The sequence below is a fragment of the Orycteropus afer genome, unplaced genomic scaffold (assembly GCF_000298275.1).
Source record: "Orycteropus afer afer isolate SDZICR_OR568_19922 unplaced genomic scaffold, OryAfe1.0 scaffold00313, whole genome shotgun sequence".
NCBI lineage: Eukaryota > Metazoa > Chordata > Mammalia > Tubulidentata > Orycteropodidae > Orycteropus > Orycteropus afer.
This window is the reverse complement of record NW_006921900.1, coordinates 1,588,095-1,611,157: the sequence shown is the minus strand read 5'-3', so window position 1 is coordinate 1,611,157 and position 23,063 is coordinate 1,588,095. Positions and strand designations below refer to the sequence as shown.

The following is a 23,063-nucleotide window of genomic DNA, read 5'->3' as shown; positions in this document are numbered from 1 at the left end:
ATATACTGAGAAGTCATCGACCATAAATGTGCAGTTCAACAGAGTTAGAAGGTGATCATGAGTCCTCCTTCTGAATAGCTACCTCTCCTTCCCCTTAGACATGAGTGAAATTGGACCAAATGCAGGTCCCGGCCCAGTTTGCAGTCAGGCCAAAACAGTTTACACACTGAGTGATTAAGGGGAGAGAAAATTATTTATTACAAAGTGGCAATGCAAGGAGACAGAGGTCTTTACCTAAATCTGACTCCTCGAATCTAAATCAAATTACAGTTTTTGTCAGTTTCAGGAGACAGGGTTATGCATATTCACAAAAATTTCAGGAATTTGGACATGAAATAATTGATGACTCGCTGAAATTTCCTTTGCCTTGGTTTAAAGGGACAGTCGTTTTTTTATTGCAGTGCGCTTGCGTACCGGATGAGTCCTACTGGCTTCCTGTCGTCAGCAGATTGGGGCTTAGGCAGAGGGGAGAATGTCATTTCCCAGCAACTTTGTTCCTGTCTGTCTCACTGTGCATGTCATGGGCCAAGGTTAATTTTCAAGTTGTCTCCTGAGACACATTAATGTGCATATCACTTGTTTCTAGGGAAAATAGTATGAAAAGAATGTGCAAATTGACTTTTCATCCCACTCAGTTCCTTAACTGAGTTATTATGTTTGCTTATTTGTTTCCAACTGGGGTCCTATCTCTCTTAACCAGAGTGGGTGAATAGTTTAGCTTTCATCCCATTCAGTTCTTAAGGAACTGAGTTATTATGTTTGCTTATTTCTCTCCAACTAGGGTCCTATATCTCTTAACCAGAGTGAGGGAATAGTTTAGCTTTCATCCTATTCAGCTCTTAAGGAACTGAGTTATTATGTCTACTTAATTGTCTTCAACCAGGGATGCAGGCTAAACTTTGACTCCACTCGGTTTCATGAGCACTGTGTTGTTGTTGTTGTTGTGTGCCATTGAGTTGGACCCGACTCATAGAGACCCCTCCTTGGGTTTCCAAGGCAGTATCACTATGGAAGTAGATTGCCCAACCTTCCTTCCGAGGAGTGGCTAGCGGGTTTGAACTGCCAGCCTTTTGATTAGCAGTCAAGCACCTTAGGCACTATGCTACCAGAGCTCCTCTAGTCTGACTTTTATCATAATCATTTCCAATTCTTATAGTTTTATTTCTTTTTCTCACCTTACCTCACTGCCTAGGACTCCTGGAACAGTGTTGAATAGCAGTTCCAATAGCAGGCATCCATCTTATTTTCGATTTCAAAGGGAAAGATTTTAATGTTTCATCATCAATTAGACAGTTTGCACTGTTTTTTTTCCCCCGACATAATTTTTATGACATCTAAGTTTTACGACATTAAGGATAATAAAACCAAAAAACCAAACTCACTGCCATCAACTTGATTCTGACTCATAGAGACCCCTTTTGGGTTTCCAAGGCAGTAAATCTTTATGGAAGTAGATTGCCCAGTCTCCTTTCCACAGAGTGCCTGGTGGATTTGAACCATCAGCCTTCTGGTTAGCAGTCAGATGCCTTAGGCACTATGCCATCAGAGCTCCTTTTAAGGATAATAGTTCTCTATTATTCCTGGTTTGCTAAGAGTTTCTTTATCAAGAATGGATCTTGAATTTTATAATATGCTTTTTCTGCCATCAATTAAGAGCATCTTTTTTTTTTTTTTTAAATTGTGATTTGGGTGAAAATTTACAGAGCAAATTCACTTTCCATACAGCAGTTCACATATACTTTGTCTCATGACATTGACCACAATTTACCACAATGCAACATCTCCCCTCCCACTTCCTCCCGATAGTTACCTCTTCCCTGTGTCCATCTCTCCATGCACTCTTACACCCTGAGCTGTCTCCCTGTGCCTGAGCAGCCCTTCTTTCTCTCATGCTTATTCTCTCCAAGGAGTGTATCTACCTCAGGTAAATGCTCAACTGATATGTCTGTCTATTGTTTGGCTGGAAACCACAGGTGTGCATTCAATTCCAGATCTGAAGGGCAGCTAGAGGCCACAGTCTCAGTGGTTCCACCAGGCTCCCTCAGGCCAGCAAACCTGTTCCCTGCTTTTTTTTTTTTTTCCCCAAATGATTTTGAGTTTTGTTCCACATTGTTCTCCCTGTCTATCCAGGATCTCCTACCAAGATCCTCTTCCAAGTGGTTGACAGTAGTAGCCGAGCACCATCTATTTCTTCTGGTCTCATAGTCATATAGGCTGCAAATCAGATGGTGTACCAGTCGCTAGGACCAATTGTTTCTATGAATTTTTGGTTTTCTTCATTCTTCTTGGCTCTGGATGAGGAGAGACCCATTGTTGCATTGAGATGGCAACTTGAAAGCTTTTAAGATCTCAGTTGTTACTCACCACAGTAGGAGGTGGAGCAATGTTTTGTGTAGTATGTTATGCCAATTGAGCTTGACGTCCTCTGTGACTATGGTCACGAGCCCACAGGTTCAACTACTTGGTCCTTCTGGGTAGCTGGCTGTGACCAAGCAGTGACTACAACCTTGCCCCTTGTCAGCCCCATTATACACCTGGGAATTCAGATCATACACATAAAGTTATTGGACCACTGTCTGCCAACCCTATACATGTTCTTGAGTGCACTCTCCACTTCATATTCATACCTAATATTTCAGTCTGTTCACCCATCTATCCACCCATATACCCATGTTTGCCTTCACGGACCACGCTGTACTATATGTGCAAAAGGGTTCATCTTTGTTGTCTGTACTTCTCACGTACCTCTCTATGTCTTTCTCATCCTCAATGCTGTCATATTGGCTACTCACATTTGGTACACTGCCCTTTTCTTCACCCAAATCAAAACTTAACTCTATCTATCTAACAATATTCCCTCCCCTCCCCTGCCACTCCTAGTAACCAACAAAGAAAATGGTCTTCCATAGATAAACGTTTCCTTGACTATTACAATAATGCACTAGTACAATATTTGTCCTTTTATTTCACTCAGCATAATGTCCTCCAAGTTCATACACGTTATGTGGTGTTTTCCAGATTCTACATTATTCTTTAGGGTTGCATAGTATTCCATCATGTGTATGTACTATAGTTTGGATATCCATTCCTCAGTTGATGGACACCTAGGCTTTTTCCATCTTTTGGCTATTGTAAATAGTGCTGCGATGAACGTGGGTGTGCATATGTCTGTTCTTGTCATGGCTCTCACTTCTTTAGGGTATATACCTAGTAATGGAATAGCTGGGTCAAATGGTATTTCTAGTTCCAACTTTTGAAGGAATCACCATACTGCTTTGCACAATAGTTGTACCATTTTACAGTCCCACCAGCAGTGTATGAGAGTCCCAATCTCTCCACATCCTAGTCAGCATTTGTTATTTTCTGTCTCATTGAACTTTGCTACTAGTAAGAGCATCATTTTTATTTACTGTTTTAAAAGGCCTTCATAGAAGTCACCCCAGAACTAAAGTGAATGGGTAATTTTTTTGTTTTTTCTTCTAAGTCTTTCTGCAGTTAGTACCTTCTACTATATGTCATGGAATATAAAGGTTGGAAGAAACCTTAGGGGTCATGACCATTACAATCTATCACTAAGTTCATGAGTCATCTTTATAGCATCCCATATGGTTCATTGTTCGTCCAGTCTCCACTTAAATATTTTGGGAAATGAAAAAGGTACTACCCTTGTCCATTCTATTTTTGGAAAGCTTTAGTTGCCAGAAAGTCATTTCTTATGTTGAGCTAAAATGTACCTCAGTGTCAGATTCATGCTTTGGTCTAAGTTCTGCCATATGAAACCATGTAGGACAGGTATGGGTAGACATGGCATGTTTGGTAGGAAGCAAGTAGAATTTGGAATGAAGCAGAATCTCGGCTTAGCTATTGACAAGATGAGTGAGTTTGGGCACTGTGACAGACTGTTTAATGCCTGCAAATTTCTTCCATCCCAATACATGCCCCCTGTGGTGTCCCTCAGATCCCTGAGTGTTACAGATGGTTTGCATCTCCACTACTAATCTAAAGGTTGGTGGTGCAAACTCATCCAGTGATACTGCAGAAGAAACACCTGGAGATTTGCTTCTGTAAAGATTATAGCCAAGAAAACCCTGCAGAATAATTCTACTTTGTAACATACAGGATTACCATGAATCAGAGTTGACTCAATGGCAGTGGGTTTCATTTTGGCTTTTACAGAGTTTCTGTGTGGAACAAACTGTTAACAAGCTCAGTGCTAACCAAAAGGCTGGAGGTTCAAGTTTTGAGGTTGGAGGCACCTCAAAAGAAAGGCCTGGTAATCTACTTCTGAAAAATGAGCTATTGAAAACTTGAGGTTTTCCACTCTGACACACGGTATTGCCATGAGTCAGAACTGACTTAATAGCAACTAGTTTGGATTTAGTTTATGCAATGTGACTTTGAAGCTCTTTCCATCCAGAGATGGTGTCCATTTTTCCAGATCCTTAAAAATAGACTGGTCTTGGGACTTACTATGGCCAATGGAATGTGCTGAAAGTGGTACTGAGCAAGTTCTGAAGCTTAGGCCTCTAGGAGGTCTTGCAGCTTCTGCCTTGGTCCTCTTAGAATGTTGCTGTGAGTCTGCTATATAAACAAGTCATCTAAGAGGATGCATAGAAGAGGACCAAAAAACCTTAGCCAACAGCCAGCATCAGGTGCTGGATATCTGAGTGGCTGCCATCTTGGACCTAGAAGTCCAGATGACTCTCCAGCATAATGTAGCTGCCTGAGTGAGCCCAGCTACAAAAGCTGCCCAGACAACCCACAGGATCATGAATAATAATATATCATTGTTGTTTCAAGATACTGAATTTTGGAGTAGTTTGTTATGTAGCAAAGGGTAACAGAAACAGAAATGCTATTTAATTCAACTTCCTGTGAGCTTCTTTTTTTCATTGTTAAATGGGCAAAAACAAACAAACAAACAAACTTGGTATGGTTGTTTAGTGAGGACTGATTAATGTAAAATATGAAAATGTATAAATATCCTGTACTATGGGGTACACTCTGGTAGCATAGTGGCTAAGACACTTGCCTGCTAACCAGACGGCTGGCGGTTCAAACCCACCAGCCACTCCTCGGAAGGAAGGTTGGGCAATCCTACTTCCGTAGTGATACTGCCTCGGAAACCCAAGGAGGGGTCGCTATGAGTCAGGGCCGACTCGACGGCACATAACAACAACAACAACAACAACATGGGGTACACTCAAAGTGTTCAATAGATGATAGGTGTCATGATCGTCCTTATGCAAATGTTCGAAGCTAACTTGCTTTAGCCCTTAATTTTTACTCCTCCAGGTTAAAATCTGTTCCCTTTGACTTTATCTCATTTTAGAAGGCTTCCTGGTAATTTATTATACTGGTCTCCTTCCTAATTACCTTCCTGTGACTGCTCCTCCAATTTCATTAATGTCCCTCCTAAAATAGTACAATAGATGTGACCTGATCATTGCCTGATACAGTGGGACAGTCACTTTTAGTAACATTACCTTCCACACAATAGATGCTGAAACAAAGCTGCTCTTTTCTTAGCCCAGTCCAAATCAGGGTTCCTTTATCAGTTCAGGCATTACCATTGTCTCATATACAGCTTGCTGCTGGTTATAACCCTCTGCTTGCTCTGACTTGGGCTACTGCCTGGTCAAACTCCCTTCCCCTGAATTTATGCCAGTGTTTTCTTGGAACTTAAATGCACAGGACTTAACATTTAGCTTGGTGAAATTTCTTTTTGTTAGTTTTAGGCTAGCATTGCTATGAGTCAGAATTGACTTGACGACAATGAGTTTAGTTTTGTTTTTTTTGGTACTCCAGCTGGCCAAGGTAATTCTGGTTTTGTTTCTATCACTTGCTTACTTATTACCTACATGTTTTCTACCAAACGAAAAAAAAAAAAAAAAAAAAAAAACCCAAAGCCACTAAACCCATTGCCACTAAGTTGATTCTAACTTATAGCAACCTGGGTTGCATTTCCAGGGCTGTAAATCTTTGTAGAAGTAGATTGCCTCATCTTCCTCCTGTGGAACAGTTGGTGGGTTTAAACTGCCAGTCTTCTGATTATCAAATAAATGCCTTATTCACTAAGTCACCAGAGCTCTTCTTATGCTTTCTACCATTTATTTATTTATTTTATTTTTTAAAAAATTAAACAGGACAGAGAAAGGGAAAGAGCCTAGAGGCATGCTATTACTACCTCCTCCAAGTCTGGCACAGAGCCAGTAAGTATTAATAACAATATTGCACATGTATGTTATTCTACATCCTATAGATAACTTCCATGTGGGGAGTAAAATTCTTTGTTGAAATTAAGTTATTAGATAGATCTAATAATGCTCTGATGAAAAAAACTCTTTGCTGAGTAATGATATCACAGTCTGAGTCTATTTATCTGATTATGCAACACCAAACCAAACTCACTGCTGTGGAGTTGATTCTGACTCATAGTGACACCTTCTGGGGTTTGCGAGGTGCTATCTCTATGGAAGTAGATTGCCCAATCTTCCTTCTGAGGAGTGGCTGGTGTTTGAAGTGCCAGCCTTCTGGTAGCAGTCAAATGCTTTAAGTAAATTGAATATAAAATCCTATAGTTATGACTACATAAAAAATATTCTCAGAGGCTCCAGGAGTTGATGGAATACCAATTGGGATGTTTGAACAAGTGGATGCAATGCTGGAAGTGCTCACTCATCTATGCCAAGAAATTTGGAAAATAGCTATTTGGCTAACAGACCTGAACAGATCCATATTTGTGCCCATTCCAAAGGAAGGTGATCCAAAAGAATGTGAGAATTATCAAACAATATCATTAATATCACATGCTAGTAAAATTTTGCTGAAGATAATTCAAAAACTTTTGCGGCAGTATATTAACAGCTGACATCAGCTGAAATTCAGCTAGATTCAGAAGAAGATGTGGAATGAAGGATACCATTGCTGATGTCAGATGGATCTTGTTGTTGTTTGTTGTTATGTGCCGTCGAGTCAGACCTGACTCATAGTGACCCCTCCTTGGGTTTCCGAGGCAGTATCACTACGGAAGTAGATTGCCCAGCCTTCCTTCCGAGGAGTGGCTGGTTGGTTTGAACTGCCAGCCTTTTGGTTAGCAGTCAAATGCCTTAGGCACTACGCTACCAGAGCTCCTAGATGGATCTTAGCTGAAAGCAAATACCAGAGGGATGTTTACCTGTGTTTTATTGACTATGCAAAGACTTATGACTGTGTGAGTCATAACAAATCATGGTAACAATGCGAAGAGCAGAAATTCCAGAATGCTTGACTGTGCTCGTGAGAAGCCTGTACATAGACCAGGAGGCTGTTGTTTGAAAAGAGCAAGGGGACACTGCATGGTTTAAAACCAGAGAAAGTGTACCTCAAGTGTTTTATCCTTTCACCATACTTATTCAATCTGCATGCTGAGCAAATAATTGGAGAAGCTGGACTATATGAAGAAGACCATGGCATCAGGATTGGAGAAAAACTCATTAACAATTAGTGATATGCAGAAGACACAACCTCATTTGCTGAAAGTGAAGACTTGAAGCACTTACTTATGGAAATCAAAGAGTAGTCTTCAGTATGGATTGCATCTCAACATAAAGAAAACAGAAATCTTCACAACTGGACTAATAAACTATCATGATAAACAGATAAAAGATTTAAGTTGTCAAGGATTTAATTTTTCTTGGATCCAAAATCAATGCCCAGGGAAGCAGCAGTCAAGATTTTAAATCATGCAGTATCCCCTTCTTCTGTTTGAATGACAGCCTCTTGGTCCATGTGCGGGTTTCTCATGGGCACAATCACATGTTCTGGAATAACCATTCTTTGCAAAACCTTACCTCACTGCATTGAGTCGGATCCAACTCATAGCGACCCCTCCTTGCGTTTCCGAGATGGTATCTCTACAGAAGTAGATTGCCCAACCTTCCTTCTAAGGAGTAGCTGGTGGGTATGAACCACCAGCCTTCTGGTTAGCAGTCAAATGCCTTAGGCACTACACTACCAGAGCTTCCAACTCTTTGCAATGTTACTCATAATTTGTTAGGATCCACACAGTCAAACGCCTTCACATAGTAAAGGAAATGAAACACAGGCAAACATCTTCCTGGAAAAAAAAAAAAAAGAAAATCTCAGGTCAATAGTAAAGGAAAAGACAGTAAATCAATATATCTACTTTTAGTGCTTTTGAGAAGTCAAAGTAAAAAAAAAAAAAAAAGTAAAAGTAAAAAAAAAAAATTTCAAGAAGAATTTTCAGCTTTTCCTATCTGCCAAACATGTCTGAAGGCACTAAGAAAGTTTTATTTGCATTTTCGTTACAGTGTGTGTAAGAAAGCATATCTATTTTCCCCAGAGCCCATGCAACTATGGGACTTTACTGGTTCTCCCATTTGAACCCACAAAATAGCTCTCAGGGAGAAAGACTTGGCGATCTGCTTCCATACAGATTAACCCATAGCTGTGGAGTCAAGTCCAACTCATAGCCAACCTGTAGCACAGAGTAGAAGTATACCATTGGGTTTCCCAGGCCAGCCACTCCACGGAAGGAAGGAAGATGGGGCAATCTGCTTCCCTAAAGATTTACTGCCCCAGAAACTCATCAGTGGTCTATGAATTGGAATTGGGAGCTCTGGTAGCATAGTGCCTAAGGCACTTGACTGCTAACCAGAAGGCTGGCGGTTCAAACCCACCAGCCACTCCTCAGAAGGAAGATGTTGTTGTTGTTGTTGTTATGTGCCGTCGAGTCGGCCCCGACTCATAGCGACCCCTCCTTGGGTTTCCGAGGCAGTATCACTACGGAAGTAGGATTGCCCAACCTTCCTTCCGAGGAGTGGCTGGTGGGTTTGATCTAATTCTGTAGTGATACTGCCTTGGAAACCCAAGGAGGGGTCGCTATGAGTCAGGTCCCACTCCACAGCACAAAACAACAACAACATGAGTTGGAATTAACTCAATGGCAGTGGGTTCGGTTTGTTTTGGTTTTAATCTTTATGGAAATAGATAGCCACATCTTTCTCCCCATGAGTTACTGGTGGGTTTGAACTGCTGACCTTTCCCTTACCACCTGAATCGCTGAGTCACCAGGGCTCCTTTCCACCCACTGGGGCAGCTCTGGTGGCCTAGTGCCCAAGGCATGTGACTGCTAACCAGAAGGCTGGCAGTTCAAACCCCATAGCCACTCCTTGAAAGGAAGATGGGAGCTCTGGTGTCATAGCGCCTAAGGCATTTGACTGCTAACCAGAAGGCTGGCGGTTCAAACCCACCAGCCACTTCCTGGAAGGAAAGTTGGGCAATCTACTTCGGTGGTGATACTACCTTAGAAATCCAAAGAGGGGTCGCTATGAGTCAGATCCGACTCCAAGGCAGTGGTTGTGTTTGTGTTATATTCATTTTCTGCTGTCTAGCCTTCTAATCAAACTGTGTATGGTAGGTTTGGGCATACTCATTTTCTACATAAGGAGATGGATAATTCGGGAGAATTGTGAGAGTTAAGTTTTAGTGCTAGTCGAAAGTAATCCAAGTCTGTACGTGGTTAAAACCCGCGTGGTTCGTGCCTGCCGCAGTTAAGGAAGGTAGGCTGAGTGGATCTAGGCCGACACTGGGTCGATGCTCAACCCTGTGAGTCTCAGAGGCTGCAGGAGAAAGTCTGGTAGGGTTTAGGGTGGTGGGGCAACCTCCTCGGGAGGGGCGCCCAGGAGCGCTGTCCGCGGGCTCAGCCGAGATCTACAAAATTACACAGTAGGGCGGGGCGGGGCGTGTCCCTTACCAGGCTCGGTCCGTGCGCAAGCGCAGCAGGCGTAAGGAGGGGGACCGCCTCAAGCTCCGGGCCCGGGTTCCAGGCCCACCCCAGAGCGTGCGGCTGCGCATTGAGTTGCTGGCCGCCTGTCCTCCCGGAAGCGCAGAGTCCGGCTCCCGCCACGTCAATCCCCGCACAACTTTGATCCTGGTTCTGCCACTCCAGCTGGCAAGGGGCTCATCGCTGGAGCTGCGGGCCACGAGACAGGACCGGGGCATCATGGGCCGCGGAGCTCGCAGCTCCGCCTTTCCCGTGCTCCTGCTGCTGCTCTGCGCTGATCGTTCTCTGGGAGCCGAACTCACCTTCGAGCTACCGGACAACGCCAAACAGTGCTTCCACGAGGAAGTGGAACAGGGCGTGAAGTTCTCCCTCGACTACCAGGTGAGGTCCAGGCGCCCTGCATCGCCCCTCTTTCATCCCCCACTTGGGCAGTGACGCGCCCTTGCATAATTAAAGCAGCTGGAATTAGCCAAGGCGGCGGAAAGGGTAGGGATCTCCGGAGACCAATTGGCTTCCCCGTGAGGAAGACTCTTGATCATTCTGAGCCCATCAGAGAGGCCAACCAGGCCGACTCGGGAGGTGGTCGGCGTCGAAGGGGCGTGCCCGCTAAGAGGTTGCCCTGGGCGAGTGTCATCTCCCGGGGAATTGGCCAGATTGATCGCTTCAGGCTCATTCCAGTCTAAAAACAGCTGAACACAAACTTTCAGTCTGACCCAGGTTTCAGCCCACCTTGTCTGTATGGGTACTGAAAAATGGCAGCGAAAGGAAGTGGGTTCATTATTTTTTTTCCCTCTCAAAAGTGTAAATGTCAAAAGTGTAAATGTCGGATGAGCACAGCAGTGATGAGAATGGGCGCTTTGGGGAAGTTTCAGTACCACCCTTGAGCGCTGGCAGTGTTTATAGAAGTGGTGTGGCCATAAGATCTGGCTATGGCCAGCCATATGGCTCGGAGAAGCATTCAGCTCCTGCACTCCTATGTCTTTGATAGATCTCATGGCTCACAGTGGCAGGGAATATGCCTAGGGTGAGAGATTTGTTCTTGAGGTTTAGCCCATAGATCTAAGTTTGGGGACTGAGTGGGCTTTATACCCAGTTTGTGCATCTTATTGGGAGGTAGCGGCCGGCGTGCTCCAGGATGGCCCAGACCAAATCCCACCTCTCCATCACCACAGAGGGATAGTCTGCAGCCAAAGGCTGTTCAGTAACTGGTTGACATTTGCTGTATGTCAGACACTGCATTAAGCACTTAAATGGAATATCATATTTAATCCTCACCCCAGCCCTATGAAGGAGATACTATTATTATTACTATTTTATAGATGAAGACATACATCTTCATGAAATGAGTAAAGGGACTTGTCTAGAGTCACAGAGTTAATGAGTGGCAGTACCTTAAAGAAGTGACTTGCTTCATGTCTTGTGTTGGGTATTGAACAAAAGTAAAGAAGCAAAGGCATCTAATGGCCAATTTACTTAACCTCTTTCAAATTCAGTTTCCTCCTCTGCAATAGCATCTCCCTTAGAAAGTTGTGAAGATTAAGTAAAAACAAGTTTTAAAAAGATTGTCAGTTTAGTAAGTGGTGGCTGCCTACCTCATAACAGCACATTGGGTGTCTTTTGTGGTTGTCAGGTCATCACTGGAGGCCACTATGATGTTGACTGCTATGTGGAAGACCCCTTGGGGAACACCATCTACAGGGAAACCAAGAAGCAATACGATAGCTTCACACACCGGGCAGAGGTCAAGGGTGTCTATCAGTTCTGCTTCAGCAACGAGTTCTCCACCTTCTCTCATAAGACGGTCTATTTTGATTTCCAAGTGGGCGACGAGCCCCCCATTCTCCCAGACATGGGGAACAGGGTCACAGCTCTTACCCAGGTGAGTTGACATGAACAGTGACAGCTTCTGGTTCTAGCCTATTCCTCCTCTTCTGTCCCTGTCTCAGTAATATTAGGGTCATCATCCACCCATTTTCCAGCCTGGAGGTCTCAGTGTTGGCTTCACCTCCCTGCAGATCCAGTCCTAGAGGATCCTGTTCTCCTTCTGGCCTTCTCTTCTCTTTCCCTTCTTTAACTGGATCCCTGTAATACTTTTCTGGGATATTCTTGCCGCTACTTTTTTGATCCTATGTAGTCTTTCACACAAGACCACTTTCTCAGTACCTGTATCATGTATCTCTATGCTTATATATAAGCATATAAAAAGACCAAAGTGTAACTTTATTGTATTAGTTAAGATAACACAAGCAGCTGCTGTAATAAACAAACCTCAAATACCAGTGGCTTAACACAGTAGAAGTTTTTTCTCTCTCAGATAATAGTCTAGAGAAGGTTGGCAGAGTCCTTTGCCTCTAGCTACCAAATGAAGGAGGCAATGGCAAAGCCTGATCTTCTTAATAGCCCTGGCCCGGAATTGGTGCAGCTCACATCTGTTATTATCCCATTGTTGAGAACTGGTTGTATGGCCAATTTAGGTGAAAGGAGGGCTGAGAAATATAGCCCTGGTTGAGCAGTCACCTAGCTACAATTCCATGTAAGGGAGAGAAACCATGAAATAATTGGAGGATGGATCTCTGCCACGTATGCACCTCATAATTAATTAATTGTTAATTGTAATCTGATCCCAGGCTCCTTCATCAACCTTCCTTCCTGCTATTTAAGTTCTTCTCATCCTTCACTTTCTGAGGGTTAACCTGTTGCTGTCGAGTAGATTCTGACTCCTAGCAACCCTATAAGACAGAGTAGAACGCCCATGGGGTTTTCAAGGCTGTAAACTTTACAGAACACACTGTCACATCTTTCTCCAAACTGCTGACCTTTTGGTTAGCAGTCACGCATTTTAACCACTGTGCCATCAGGGTTCCTTTCCAAAGGGAAGAAAGTTTTATTTACCTTTGTGTCCCAGCACCCCAGTGCAGGAGGAATGGCACAGAATGAGTACTCACCAAAATATTTGTCATATGACTGAGTGCCAGGACCCAGGGCAACCTGCAAGACAGGAATGGCCACCCAGGGCTGTTGCACTTGTTCTAGAACCAAAGCCGGAGTGCCTCAGTGTCCAGAGAGGGCACATTACCTTCTGGGTTGCCCTCTGCAGTGGCCAGCTGCTTCCTTTCCTCTTTGTGTTGGGCACATTCATGAAGTCTTACGAGTTCATTTATCCAGTGGTCTCCCTTCCCTGAGTTTTACTCTGAAGCAGTTGTAACAGAGCTGTGTTGATTAGTATCTAGCCATTCTTTATATGCTGCTGTTGTTAGCTTCCATCAAGTTGGCCTCCAACTCATGGTGACCCGTATGTTACATTTTGGCCCATGGGGTTTCCTTGCCTGTAATCTTTACAGATGGAATCCTGGTGGTACAGTGGTTAAGAACTTGGCTGCTAGCTGAAAGGTTGGTGGTTCAAACCTTCCTAGTGGCTCCATAGGAGAAAGACCTGGTAAACTGCTTCCATAAAGATTACAGCCTAGCAAACTATATGAGGCTGTTCTACTCTGTCCTATAGGGTCACTGTGAGTCAAAATCGACTTGATGGCACCTAACAACATTCTTTATGAAAGTTCACCAGGCCTTTTTTCAAAACATGGAGCTGCTGGGTGGGTTCAGACTGCCAGCCTTTAGGTTAGCAGCTGATCATGAAGTACTCGTGGCACTTAGGCTCCTTATTCTCTACACATGGCTGAATTAAAATAAAAAATTTACTTCCTCATTTGCACTAGTGACATTTTAAGTAGTCAGTAGTCACAGGTGGCTAGTGACTTTGCAAACTAGAACGTTTGCATTATCATAGACCATTCCTTTGGGCAACACTAGGTTTAAACTTAGCATCGTGACTGCCCTTAGAAGATCCAGTCCAGGGTGTAAGATTGCATTGTATGTAAGATCTTTCACATCCTATACTCTTGAGAGTTCTGTTGGCCACTGATGAAATAGCCTCCGTTTTGAACATTTTGTAAGTCTCCAAAAGCTGATCTGAAGGACTTCCCTCTTTAACTAGTGGAAAACAAACTATAGGCCATTTGAACTCTTGACTGTTGCTTCAATGGGCATTACTTGTGGACCTGAGTAAAATGAAATCCTTGACAATCTCAGTCTCTTTTTTTTTTCATTATTGTGATGTTGCTTATTTATCCAGTTGTGCAGATGTTTTGCTTTCAGTAAATGCTTCAAGTCTTCTTCACTTTGAGCAAGCAAGGTTGTGTCATCTGCATATCACAGCTTGTTAATGAGCCTTCTCCCAATCCTGATGTCATGTTCTTCTTCATAGAGTCCAGGTTCTCAGATCATTTGCTCAGCATACAGATTGAATAAACTTAATGAAATAAGTGATCAGAATAGACTTACTGAATTAGTGCAATAGTAAAATTCTTTCTGGAGCCTTAGCATCAGAGTTTGACTTTGTTGCAGGACAGAGTGACTTACATGTCCCTTCTCTCAACATCTCTGAATATCTTTGCTCTCTATGTCTAGCCTAAAAAGAAGTGTTTCTTCCACTTCTATACCTCTGACCCCTTCACCTTGAACCAGCATCAGTCTAACTCTGATTCTGAAAGTTTTCTCTGACTATGGTGAACTTTCACCAACCTAAATACTGTGCCAGGTGGTGGGAATATAAGGACGTATGGCCTGCCCCTGGCATTGGGAGCTCACAGTGAGGTATGGACTACAACCCATTCAACCAGGTCCCACAGGATGCTGTGATCAGTGGCATGACATAAAGGGAAGTTTGCAGAGGAAGGGCTGATTAATTCTTCCAGGAGGGTCAGGGAAGGCTTCACAGGTAAAGTTTTAGCATAAAGTTGAAAATGTGAAAGGATGCTGTATCAGTTTCCTAAAGCTGCAGAAACAAAGCATCACACTAACTGGGTGAGCTTATAAGAACAGAAAAGTGTTATCTCACAGTTCTAGAGGCTGGGAGTCCAGAATCAGGGTATTGGCCCTATTGATTCCTTCTGAAGGTTTCAAAGGAGAATCTCTTTCATCCTTCTCTCTTAGCTTCTGGTGGTTCCCAGCAGTCCTTGACATTCCTTGGCTTACAGCTCTGCCTCGTGCAGTCTCTGCCTCCCTAGTCACATGGCTGTCTTCCCTCTGTGTCTCTTCTATTTTATAAAGACACCACTCATATAGGATTAGCACCCACCCTACCCTGGTATGACCTTAAGTTAATTGATAACATGTTCAAAAACTTTATTTCCAAACAAGGTCACATTTGCAGGTCCTGGGGGTTAGGACTTCAACACATCTTTTTGGGGACACAACTCAATCTGTAACAGTTGCCTAGGCATGTGTTTAGGAGCTCTGGTGGCGTAGTGCCTAGGGCATTTGACTGCTAACCAGAAGCTTGGCAGTTCAAACCCACCAGTCACTCCTTGGAAGGAAGGTTGGGCAATCTACTTCCATAGTGATACCGCCTTGGAACCCAAGGAGGGGTCTCTATGAGTTGGATCCGACTCCATGGCAGTGAGTTTGGTTTTTGGTTTAGGCATGTGTTTGCCACTGGAGGAGGAAGGGCCTTCCAGGTGGAGAAAACAGCAGGTGCAAATATACAAGTGTAACTTATTCTCCTCACCAGCCCTAACTTTACTTTACTTGGCATGAAGCCCCTTTCAGCCAACAGCTGTTTCCTTACTTGCCCCCAGACTTTGTATAGCACAGTGGTGGCTATATTTTCTGCAACCAAAATAAATACTGAGGTGAAAGAACAGAGCCCAAAGTGACCTCAGACCAGGTCAAGAATTTAAGGCAGAGGTACTTACCTTGGGCCTGAGTTCCAGAATGACAAAGCTCCCAGGAGAGGTCATGGTCAAGGAGAATGTTAATTCAGGAAAGCCAAGATCAAGGTGATGTGGGCTTCCTGAGGATCCAGACAGATCCTAGACTAGATTGAAGGTTCCTGACAGAGGTCAGAGGCCAGGGGTTGCCTCTGTGGTGGTTTAGGGAAGATCAAAAGGTTTTCCTAACTCTGCTCTAAGACCAGCTCATGCTTTGCCTTTGAGTTCCTGAAGAATTGAAAGAATCAAACACTTGTATCAGTGGAGGCCCTAAAGGGGTGAGGGCTGAAGGAATTTATTAGTGGTTACAGACTGAAGGAGTCCCTGAGTGGTATGAACAGTTAACACACTAGGCTACTAATTGAAAGATTAGAGGTTTGAATCTACCCATTGGCATCTTAGAAGAAAGACCTGGCAGTCTATTTCCAAAAAAAATCAGCCGTTGACAACTTTGAGTGCAGTTCTTCACTGGCACACTCAGGGTCACCATGAGTCAGAATCGACTCAATGACAGTTGGTTTATAGACCAAAGACCTCAGCCTTAGCAGGTGATAGACACAGGATAGGATGTCAGGGTGAGAATGAAGGAAGGGGATGGTCCTGGGAGGGGGATAGTTCATCTCCAGAAACTGTCATGATGACCCAGAATCCTTAGGATCCAGGTTGCTAGAAACCAGCCAGGACTGGTGGTCTGGCAGGGCAGAAGGTCACAGACCAGGAGAGCTGGGGACCCATGCTCTGGGGAAATGGGACTCTGAAGCAGAAGGGATTCTGCTGGTTTCCTGCCGGGCAGGAAGCAGGCTGAAGGGGTACCAACTGAAATTTTGTGGTCATAGGCTGAGGAGGTTTCTTTCAGAACAGCACAGAGAGATCCCAGTGGATGGGAAGTAGCGTGTTTTCTATGTAAGAGGATGCATTTGGGTATCTGTGATTCTCCCCCCACCCCCCAAGGATATGATGGGTTTTATTTTGCTCTTTGTTGATTGAGATTTGATTTGCTCTTGAATGTTCCAGGGTAGAAAGGGACGAGGAGAAAGCACAGGATGTTGTTGGTGTAATCTTCCCGCTTATTTTCATCTTCACCATCAACTGAGAGAGCAGCATATTTGCTTGCAGAACTGAATTTTGGGGCTGGATTTTCTGCACATTTCTTTGGCTCAGGTTCAGATCTGGAGTCTTGACCGTTTTTGCCATGTTTCTTGTCAGACTCTTCCCAGTGGTTTTTGTTCCCTTTATCTCCTGGACCACAGCTGAAGTTCCCACTTTGGCCTTTTGGGACACTCACTCCATCTGTCTTCTTTCCATCTTTCCTTGCTAGTCCTTCTTCAGATGGTTGAGCTGGGGTTACTGCCCCTGCCCCCTGCCCCAACATTTATAGAGCATTGCTGCTTTGTGTCTGAGCTGTGAGATCAAATAGGATGATTAGAACTTTGCTTACTTACTGCCATCAAGTCGGATTCGACTCATAGCGACCCCTGCTTGGGTTTCTGAGGTGGTATCACTAGAACTTTGCTTCGCCCAGGCATTCTCCTTTGGTGGAGCAACTGGCATTATTTTTAGAGGCTAATCAGGTTCTAGAGGTTCAGAAGGTGGAGAGTGACAGTCAGTCTTTCTCCTTACTGCGTGCTTCATTTCTCAGAGACTTTTCACTTTCCTTTGTGCATTTCCACCAGATGTGGCTGAGGTCCCAGTCTACAGTGGATCACTTCCTGCCCTTGACCATTCCCTTCCCTGAGTTTCTTCACTTCACCAGCTTGGGTATCTCTCCTGAGGCTGTAGTTTTGGTTATGGCTCATCCAGCTGATAATTTCTCCTGTTTCTCTGTAGCCACTCTTCCACTTCTTGTTCTCTAGCAGCTGTGTCGAAAAGCTTTGCCCCTCCAAAGATAGAAGTTGCTCAACTGAACTGAGAGGTGCTAGCAGAGGAATCATCTTCCTTAGGGGTACTCTAAGGATTTAGATTCAGTTTGAGTCTTTGGGTGACACCTCTATCCTCACATCTATAATCATCTTGAGAGACATTGTGTCTGGAGTCCCGTGACCAGTCATCCTATATGTCATATTGGGCCCCACCACCTCTGTAGTCATCATCCCTTCAGTACCCACTACCAAATGCTCTTCTGCCATTGCCTGTCCTGGAGTCATAGCTTATATCATAGTCTCTGCTGCTTTGGTCATCATATTACTCCTGGCCCCCATGTCGATCCATATCTTGGTGTGGGCCATCATGATGCCGGTCATGATACCGATGTGAATTGTAATAATCAGGGTACTTATCTCCAAAGCTATCATCACTTGTTCTAGGTAGGTAGTCATCAAAGCTGTCTGTGGCAGGATAGGCTCTCTAGTCTGTATTTGTTTTCTCAGAATCCCTATTTCTATTTTGACTGGAAGAACAGTCATCCCTATCTTTATCCCGTGCTTGATCAGCAATATCCACTCGAATTCTGGTTATCTAGAGACTCTTCATTGAGGCTCAGGGCAATGAGCAGGTAATCCAGGTCTTCAAACTCGGCATAACCAAAACCTTTTAATCTCTTAATTGCTGGGTTCACATGGTAAGTGCACTGCACTGATATTTAATCCTCTAAAGAACCGTTAATGGAGTCCTCTGTCACATAGTAGGGCAGATTCCCTGGAAAAGCAGTGTAGGGTGGCAATTTGGGAAGATGTCCCCTGTTGCTATTGGGTTATTAAGCAGCCTGTGGAACAGTGGGTTGGACAGAATGGTCAATTAGAGGTGCCCTATACACATCATTAGGAGCTCTGGTAGTGTAGTGCCTAAAGCACTTGGCTGTTAACCAGAAGGCTGGCGGTTCAAACCCACCAGCCACTTCTCGGAAGGAAGATGGGGCAATCCTTAGTGATACTGCCTTGGAAAACCAAGGAGGAGTCCCTATGAGTTGGATCCGACTTGACGACACATAACAACAAAACAACATACACATCATTGTCATTGCTGTGCCAAGTGGTTGAAACATCTCCTTCCAGTTCGTCTGTTTCATCAGTCCAGGTGACTGGGGACATAGGTGCTTCTCCCACCAGTCCCCTTATCCTCAGCCAAGAAGGCTGTAAGGGAGATAGTCTTCCCCTTCTTATTCCTTTTTGCTGAGGCCGCCATTTTGGGAGAGACAGAGAACCCTTAGTATCTGTGATTCTTAGTAATGTGTGGCTCTGGGGTCTATTGTGGGATCTGTGCAGGTCCTAAAGGTGTCTGTTAGGTTTTAGACCCCAAGAAAAGTGTAGGGCACCACCCATTTCCTCTGTCACCCTCTGGGAACTGGCTTCCTTCCCTATCACTTTAAAGGCATTAGGGTCCACTTCATGGAATCTTAGTACCAGGCTCTGGCCTGTGTTATCCAGTTCAGGTCTTTCGAGTGAATGCCTCACTTGGCCTAGTTGACATACCCTCTGCCTGAGGTTTTCTGCATCTGTGACTTCTGTGTCCTCCCTTCGTTTCTCTTCCTCCTCCCTTTCTCTCTCCCTCCCTCCCCTCTCTCCCTCTCTCCAGTGATTCTGGATCCTGGGAGAAAGCTTGAGATGCCTCCCGGTACTTGCTGCTGAATTCCCAGGCCAGGGCCAGGGCCCAAGGAGCTCCCATTTCAAGTGAGTCCTGTATGCATTGTGTTTCTGTATGAGTTTGTGACAGAAATCAACCTCAAAAATGAAATTGTAACCTCTCCTAGTGTTTAAGAAAAAGTCTCTGTGTATTTATATGGACAAAACATAAGTTTGTGTGTTTATGTGTATGTGTCTGTATATATGTATGTGTGTATTTTCATGTGTATATGTGCGTGTGTGTGTGTATATATATATATATATGTATATATGTATGTGTGTGTGTGTGTGTGTGTATACACACATACATTTTGTGCGTGGCACACAGTTTGCACGTGACTGCTAACCTAAAGGTTGGCGGTTTGAACCCACCCAGTGACACTATGGAAGAAAGACCTGGTGATGTGCTTCCATAAAGATTATAGCCAAGAAAACCCTATGGAACAGTTCCAGTGTGTAATACATGGGGTTGCCATGAGTTGGAATTGACTCAATGGCAGTGGGTTTGGTCACACACATGCACACGTATGTATATATCCAAAACCCATTGCTGTCAAGTCGATTCTGACTGGTAGCGACCCTATAGGACAGAGTAGAACTGCCCCATAGGGTTTCCAAGGCAGTAAATCTCTATGGAAGATTGTCACATCTTTCTTCCATGGAGTGGCTGGTGGATTTGAACTGCACACCTTTTGGTTTCAGACGAGTGCTTTAACCACTGTGCCACCAGGGCATTTTCTCTCTCTGTTTCTGTCTCTCTCTATACCTACTCATCCATACATAGATACATGCAAACAAATTTCATGTGATATTTCACTATGTCTTACCCATGGATCAGAATGAGAGGGTCAGCCAACATGTGCCTATCAGAATCTGTAGATCTGGGAGGTAAACCATTTGCCAGTTCACACTGCCTGGTGAACTTGGAGGTGAAAGGCCAACTTTTTTCCTTCATATAGTCTAGTTTAGCTCTAACAGTAACCCAGAGTAAAGAATATACCCAATGTCCAAGTCAGGGCAACACCATTTTTTTGGCCATAGTCTACTATTTTCCTTTTGGGTGCTGTTCAGTTTATTAGAGAAACAAGGGCTTTGTGGGATCAGAGGTCACATGGTGGTTCAGTTTCCTCTAAGCTCACAGACGAGGAGGCTGTCATTTGAATGGAACAAGGGGACACTGCATGGTTTAGAGTCAAGAAGGAAGTGCGTCAGGGTTGTGTCCTTTCACCATACTTATTCAGTCTGTATGCTGAGCATATAATCTGACAAGCTGGACTGTATGAAGAAGGACATGGCATCAGGATTGGAGGAAGAATCATTAACAACCTGTGATATGCTGACGACACAACTTTGCTTGCTGAAAGTGAGGATGACTTGAAGCACTTACTGATGAAGATTGAAGATACAGTCTGCAGTATGGATTACATCTCAGTATAAAGAAAACAAAAATTCTCACAACTGGACCTATGAGCAGCATCATGATAAATGGAGAAAAGATAGAGGTTGTCAAAGACTTCATATTGCTTGGTTCTACAATCGACACGAATGGAGTAGCAGTTAGGACATCAGACAATGTATAGCACTGGGCAAGTCGGCTGTAAAAGACCTCTTTGAAGTGCTGAAGAGCAAAGATGTCTCCTTGAGGACTAGGGTGTGCCTGACACAAGCCATGATATTTTCAGTTGCCTCATATATATGTGAGAGCTGGACAATGAATAAGGAAGACCCAAGAAGAATTGATGCCTTGGGGTTGTGGTGCTGGTGAAGAATGCTGAAGGTACCATGGACTGATAAAAGAACTAACAAATCTGTCCTGGAGGAAGTACAGCCAGAATGCCCCTTGGATCAAGAATGGCCAGACTTCGTCTCACCTACTTTGGTCATGTCAGAAGGGACCATTCCCTGGAGAAGGATGTCATGCTTGGTAAGGTGGAGGGTCAATGAAAGAGGGGAAGGCCCTCAATGAGATGGATTGACACAGTGGCTGCGATGATTGGCTCAAGTACAGCAGGGATCGCGGAGCTGACGTGGACTGGGCGGTGTTTTGTTCTGCTGTGCATAGGGTCTCTATGAGTTGAAGACGACTCGAAGGCATCTAACAACAACAACAAAGTTTCTTATACTGCACTTCATAAAGAGTTTATTTTTGGAGTTTGGGAACTAAAGCAAGTGTCTATTGTTAGTTGCCTTCGAGTGGATTCTGACTCATAGCAAATCTACCTGACAGAGTAGAACTACCCCATAGGCTGTCATCTTTACAGAAGCAGATCGTCATGTCTTTCTCCCACAGAGCCACTGAGTGGGTTTGAACCGCCAACCTTTTGGTTAGCTACTGAGCTCTTAACCATTGTGCCACCAGAGCTCTTTTAAAGTGAGTGTCTAACAGTGCTGTATGAACTTTCCTAGTCTGAGAACTAACTTTTGGAATAGAGTATGTAGGTTTCAGATAAACGGGGGTTTTAGAGATTGCTTCTAAGTAAGAATTCATGTTCTTTCATAACATAGTGGATTGGTTTTCAATTAATAACAAATTATCAAAATTAAGCCCTTAAAACAAAACTCATTTATTACTTCACCGTTCTGTACTTTAGAAGTGCGAGCAGGCTTGGCTGAGTTCTGTGCTCAAGGTATTCCACGGCTGAAATCTAGGTGTTAACTTGCCTGGGCTGGACTCTTATCTGGAGGCTCCATGGAGAATCTGGGCTCATGCTCATTCAGATTGATGGCAGAATTGAGTTGCTTGCAGTAGTAGGACTGAGGTCCTGGGTTCCTTACTGGCTGTCCACTGGGGATTGCTCTCAGCTCTTATAGCCCTTCCTCTCATCCTTGTCCATGGCCCCTTAACCCATAGTTAAGGTTGTGTATCAACGTGGCTGGGCCACGTTTTGAGTAGTTTGGCAGCTGGATGTAGTTATTCCTCATGATGCTATTGTAATCACCTCCGTGGTAGAATCTGTTGAGAGACATTAATCAGTGGATATAGAGCTGCCTTTGGGGTGTGGCCTGCTTCCAGTATTTATGAAGAAGCTTTGGAAAAAGTCTCTAGCTTTTTGGCACATCTGGATCCTGTATTTGGCTGAGTCTTCATCTCCATTTCCTGGGCTTGAACTAGTGGCCTGCTGTGTTGCCTGCCAATCCTGGAATTGTTCCTTGACTTGAACCAGTGGCCTGCCGTGTTTCCTGTTGATCTTGGGATGGTGCTAGTTTACCTGCTGATCTTGGGTTCATCAGCCTTAACAGCCAGTAGCTATGTGAGTCAGAAGAAACTAGTAGCTCCAGTGGGCCTGGAACAAGAGGCAGAGCTGAAACCCGAGATAGAGGGGGCCTTCACTCAGCCCCTAGAGCTGGCATTCTGAATTCAGACTTCTAGCCTCCTAAACTGTAAGAGAACAAATTCCTGTTTGTTAAAGTCATCCAACAACAACAACATGATTGGATCAGGTCCACCTGGAAAATATCCTTCTCTTAAGGTCATCTATGATATAACATAATTACGGGAATGATACTGTATTCACTCATGTCAGGGATTAGGATATGAAATCTTGGGGGCCATTTTTAGACTTCTTCCTTTCACACATTATATAAAATACAAAGGTAAAGGAAGTTGTGAACTAGTGTGTGTTACATTTGAGCATATATGTATGCCTTTATGGCACAGTGGTTAAGCACTGGGCTGCTAAGCAAAAGGTTGACTGTTTGAATCCACCCAGTGGCTCTGTGGGAGGAAAACCTGGTGATCTGCTTCTGTAAAGATTACAGCCTAGGAAACCCTATGGGGCAGTTCCACTCTGTCACACTGGATCTCTATGAGTTGGGATTGACTCAATGGCACCTAGCAATAAAAACATATATGTGTTTGCATGTGGGCATGCATTTATGTCCATGAGAAATGTCTTTGTGTGTTACATATATACACTAAACCACCAGAACTCTTTATATATATATATATAT

General features: G+C 44.0%; 1 protein-coding gene across 1 annotated transcript in view; it reads left to right on the top strand.

The window, feature by feature from the left end:
- The first annotated feature begins 10,006 nt into the window (after positions 1–10,006).
- TMED3 (transmembrane p24 trafficking protein 3) overlaps positions 10,007–23,063 on the top strand; it is a 14,470-nt gene continuing 1,413 nt past the window's right edge. Inside the window, exons 1-2 of the mRNA XM_007951823.1 lie at positions 10,007–10,168; positions 11,418–11,666. Coding sequence (XP_007950014.1) covers positions 10,007–10,168; positions 11,418–11,666 — 411 coding nt within the window. The remainder of the gene's footprint in view (positions 10,169–11,417; positions 11,667–23,063) is intronic.